This window comes from Pteropus vampyrus, unplaced genomic scaffold (assembly GCF_000151845.1).
Source record: "Pteropus vampyrus isolate Shadow unplaced genomic scaffold, Pvam_2.0 Scaffold241, whole genome shotgun sequence".
In the NCBI taxonomy this organism is placed as follows: Eukaryota; Metazoa; Chordata; class Mammalia; order Chiroptera; family Pteropodidae; genus Pteropus; species Pteropus vampyrus.
Window position 1 is genome coordinate 1,170,628 of NW_011889022.1, and position 4,715 is coordinate 1,175,342.

General features: G+C 59.4%; 1 protein-coding gene across 1 annotated transcript; it reads left to right on the forward strand.

Moving 5' to 3' along the window:
• The first annotated feature begins 166 nt into the window (after nt 1-166).
• On the forward strand, nt 167-4,484 carry FAM78B (family with sequence similarity 78 member B). Its single transcript, XM_023519924.1, has 3 exons — nt 167-224; nt 2,099-2,170; nt 3,066-4,484. The coding sequence occupies exons 1-3, from the start codon at nt 167-169 to the stop codon at nt 3,623-3,625; spliced, it is 690 nt and encodes a 229-aa protein (XP_023375692.1). The 3' UTR covers nt 3,626-4,484.
• The last annotated feature ends 231 nt before the right edge of the window (nt 4,485-4,715 follow it).

Here is a 4,715-nt window from a genome sequence, read left to right on the forward strand (position 1 = left end):
GGCTCCGGGGGAGCCATGTGGGGCTCTTCAGAGAGGTGGTCCGCCCCAGAGGGTGCAGAGAACCGCCAGGTTTGGGCGGAGCTTGTCCCTCTCCCCGGGGACCTCGCATTTGAGTGAAACGCTCACTTGATGGAGATTTGCCGCCTCAAAGTGGGGTGCGGAAGGCATGGCAGCCGCGGTGATCCATGTTCTCATTATCAGCCCCATCGGCGACTCCATTAGCTGTGAGCTCGGGGTCAATGGCTCATCGTCCAAAGCGCGAACACCGCGTTTGTCTCACGAGGAGCAGGCGGGGAGGGGGCCGGGCCGGCGTGCTCGTTCCCCCGCGTGTGCACACACCTCACTCCCGTGGGGCCGCGTGCTGGCCGAGCCGGGAGGTCCCAGCCATGTCTCCTCCCATCTTGCCTGTGAGGAGCCCGAGGCTGGCAGGGGTCGCCTGCCTGAGGGCAGCTGGCCGTTCCCTTGGGACTGACGCTGGCCCTCGCGTTCCAGCCACTCGCCACACCCCGACTTGGGGAAGGAGGGGCGAGAGCCAGAACCAACGCCGCTCCTCCCGCAGCGAGGCCACCGCCCTCCCCACCCCCCAGTGACCTGGCCAGTTCTTTGAGCTGCTTTTCCATGTGCACAGCGCACGCCGACCCCGCCTCCGACCCCGAGGCCGCTGTCCTGAGCCTTTGCGGGGGGTCCCTGCCGTGAGCACACTTCTCCCCCACCCGCCCCTTCCTTCCTAAGCCCTGGACCGCAGGGTCGCCCACTCCTGCCACACGCCGCCGAGTGCTTCCTGTGACTGTGCCTGTTTCGCGGGCGGGGACGCCGGCAGAGCGGGTCTCACACACACCCGGTAGGTGGCAGCTCCGCGTTTGCGGGCCCGTCCGGCTCCAGAAACCCTGCGGTCGGGCCGCCGGCCCCGCTCGGCAGCTCCCTCCTGCGTCCGCCTCTGCCCCTCCCCGCCGACTTCTGACGGACTCGCCCGGACTCGCCACTTCTTCTCGTGCTCGTCTGTCCCCACAGAGTGGCCTCCATCCGCAAGGCTCTACTGGCGCCTGCATCGTTAACCTACTCGGCTTTTCCTTCACCCTACTCTAGTCCATTTATGTGACTCTTGACACGGGCGGCTTTCTGAAATTCTCTTGACTTTGGACACTAGCTCGTCCTGTCACTGGCCGTGCTGCTTGGCAGAGTCCTCTGGGTCGTCTGGCCGTGGGAACAGGCCCACCCAGCTCTCCCTGTCATCCCCAAAGCTCTCGCCACCACCGCTGCGTCCCACGATGCTCTCCGCGCGGTCAGTTGCCTCGCTCGCCTCTCCAGCCCCGACTCCCTCCCGTGCTCCCGCCCGAGCTCCTCAGCCGCCCCCCACCTGTCGTTCCCTCCCGTCCTTAGAAGGACCCAGGCTTTCCCTGGGCAGCTCTGGAGCCCTGGAGACATGCGAGCAGAGCAGTGACACGAGGTCACCGTGGCCGCCATGTCGAAGGCAGACCAGGGCAGCAGAGGGAAGGGATCGGCCCGGAGAGCCGTTAGGAGGCTGTGGCAGTGACCGGGGCAGACAGCTCCGGCTGGGACCAAGGTAGTCGTGAAGGAGGTAATGAGAAGGGTCTGAGTTGTAGATCCGTTTCCATGCGCGGACGGTGAGGGTGGTCAGCGGTGGCTCCAACGCTGGTGGCGAGTGGGCAGCTGGGTGTGTGGGTCTGGAGCTCGGGGGCGTCCAGGCCAGAGATGGGGGTCGGAAGCAGCACAGCGTGAACGGAGAAGGGGACGGAAGGCTCAGGCCCGGCCCCCGGAGTCAGACTGAGAGACGGGGCAGAGCCAGCGAAGGGCGCCGAGGAGGCAGAGGGAGAGGCGGGAAGCCAGAGCAGCGAGCACGCGGGTGCGGGCGCCGCGTCTGGGCAGACGACACGGGCGCGGCTCCCTGCTCACTCTCCAGCGGAGGAGTCGGGGCTTGGCCCCGAAGGGCCACCGTGGGGGCCCAGGGGTGGCGTGGAGCGTCAGCAACAGTGAGACCGCACCTCGGTACTCCTGAGAGGGGTTGTACGCACGCACGGCTGCCAGCTGTGCTCGGCTGTTCTGAGTTTTTCTTGATCCTCTTTTGTCTTCTGGGCAGCCAGCTGCCAGACCTCAGACAATGGACCCGGCGTGCGGCCGCTCCTCTCCATCTCCTCGGCCACCAGCCTAGGTGCAGCGTCAGCAAAGGCCACCTGGAATGCGGCAGAAGCTCCTGAACGTCCCCGTTCCCTCCTGCCGCCCTCCGATTTGCCTTTCCACGTTTCCCTTCTTCCCGGCACACGCCTCCCCTGCTCAGAGTCCCGCCGCCCGGCAGATGAAGCCCGGAGCCTGAGCGCACAGGTCAAGGCGCTCCGCAGACTGACCCTTCCCTGCACACCCAGCCCCCAGGTGGTCCTGTTTCTGGTCGGTGTCGCGCGGTGGCCCGTGACAGAACCTGTCCCCTGGGAGTGCCGTGCTTTACTTCATCCCCAAGTTCCTATCCCATTTCCCCCCCAGAGCTCTTCCCCGCCAGGGCCTGCGGCGTCTGCGTGTCCGACGCGCTGTGTGGTTCAGTCTGTGTCACTCGCTTTTGTGCGTAGGTGTGTGATGGCATCAGTAGTCACTAGTATCATTTACGTTCACCAGTGCATTCACTTTCATTAATGTAACCTTAACTCTGGCTTCTTTTGTCTCCTCCCCACCATGGTTCCTTCCAGGTGCATCAAACTTTAACCTTTCCAGCAAGCACACCTTACACACACGCACCCTTCCCAAGAGAGCGGCTCTCGCGATGGCGTGCTTCTAGACGACGGATTATAACTCCGCCACCCCAGACAGTCGATGCTCCTTCGTGGGTGTTACAAACACCTTTGGGCTTTCTGCTTCCAGGTGGACCAGCTGTGGGTTTATTTAACTTGTTTTGGTGTTGCTTTTTAAACTTTTGTTTGATTTCTCACTATCTAATCCTGAAACAGCACAGCACGGAACTTCCTGACCCCTCTTCCCCTCTGAACTCCCCATCTTGCCCAAGTCGGCTGTGTTAATAAGTGGCAGGCGCCTCTCCAGCTTTTGAAAAATTCATTTAGCCTCTTCTTTTCTTGTGCGTCTCTTCTGCTTTGCCAGGTCGAGCTGGGAACTGCCCGACTTGAGGGAAGGAAGAGTGAGAGCCATCAGTGACTCGGACGGGGTGAGCTACCCTTGGTACGGGAACACCACAGAAACTGTGACCCTGGTTGGCCCCACCAACAAGATCTCTAGGTTCTCCGTCAGCATGAATGACAACTTCTACCCGAGTGTGACGTGGGCAGTGCCAGTGAGTGACAGCAATGTGCCACTGCTCACCAGGATCAAGAGGGACCAAAGTTTTACCACCTGGCTGGTGGCCATGAACACAACCACGAAGGAGAAGATCATTCTGCAGACCATCAAGTGGAGGATGAGGGTAGACATCGAGGTGGACCCTCTTCAGCTCCTGGGGCAGCGGGCCCGGCTGGTGGGCAGGACTCAGCAGGAGCAGCCCCGGATCCTGAGCCGGATGGAGCCCATCCCCCCCAACGCACTAGTGAAACCCAACGCCAACGACGCCCAGGTCCTCATGTGGAGGCCCAAGCGGGGGCCGCCCCTGGTTGTGATCCCCCCGAAGTAGGAGCCGCCGGGCCTGCCCACGTGTGGAGCACGTGCAGAGACATGCAGTGAGGTTGCCGGGGGTGGCGGGAGCCACACTGAGTTCTGAGCCAAAGCAGACCTCTCGGAGTTCCCGCCCTGCAGCCACTTGTGACCAGCAGGACTGCTGCTTGCGGGGTGGAACCACAGTCCTTAGGGAAAGCCCTTCTCTTTTAGGAATAAAGGAATCACTGATTGGACAGACCTGCTGTGATTACCGTGCAAGTAGCCATATTTTGGAGCTGACCGGAATGCTTCTCTGATCCGAACTCCTGACCGCGTCTCTCCTGTGAGATGCAGGGGACGGAAACGAAATGAAACAGTGCCTGTGGCAAATGCTGCTGCCCAGCCAGTTAGAAGCGGGAGTGAAAACATCCACACCGGGTGTTTGTAAGACAGTCCCTCTGTGTGACCGGGGGTGCCGGGGAAATGGGGAACGGAAGTCGGGCGGTGAAGAGAAAGGGTGATGGGGAGAGAAAGGAATAAGCTGTTATTACAAATTAATGCCTGTGCATTTCTTAGTTGATCACCAGATCATCAACACACTCACTGGAATGCAAGCGATGCTTAGAAAACGAAATATGTCGGTATTTGCTGGATTCTGAGGGAGAGCCTCCTGGGAGCTGTCCAAGGTGCTGAAGTGGACTAACTTACGGCGACTCTCAATGCTTCCATCTACCTACCTCTTTCCAAAAAGTGATTATTCAGAGTATCCTTAATCACAGTCTTTGGATAGATCATTTCTGTATTCTGTAGTAGCTATGCTATTTGGGGCCTTCACCATGTTTTTAGTGAATCCTGAATTGTGATTTTATTTACAGCTGCTTATTCTGTTCCCATGACTAACCCTAAATTTACAAAAAAAAAAAAAAAAAATTATTTATGAGCCATGAATTCATGTAGGGCTTCAAGAATATTTCGACAAATAAGAATGATATTTTCATTGGTTTGTTTGGTTGGTTTCTGAACGATCTGAACGTACGGAATGCACACATGCGAGCGTGCCTGCCGGGGCGCGTCTCACGTAACTGCCAGCGGATGTGCAGATGTGCGTGTGGGTTTGATGCGCACAC

Bases quoted from the DNA above. Each gene is read 5' to 3' on its own strand.
- FAM78B (XM_023519924.1), top strand. From the start codon at position 167: ATGGCAGCCGCGGTGATCCATGTTCTCATTATCAGCCCCATCGGCGAC. The intron at 225-2,098 runs GTGAGCTCGGGG...TCTTCTGGGCAG, and splicing joins CATCGGCGACTCCATTAGCT to CCAGCTGCCAGACCTCAGAC. The intron at 2,171-3,065 runs GTGCAGCGTCAG...AAATTCATTTAG, and splicing joins CTCCTCGGCCACCAGCCTAG to CCTCTTCTTTTCTTGTGCGT.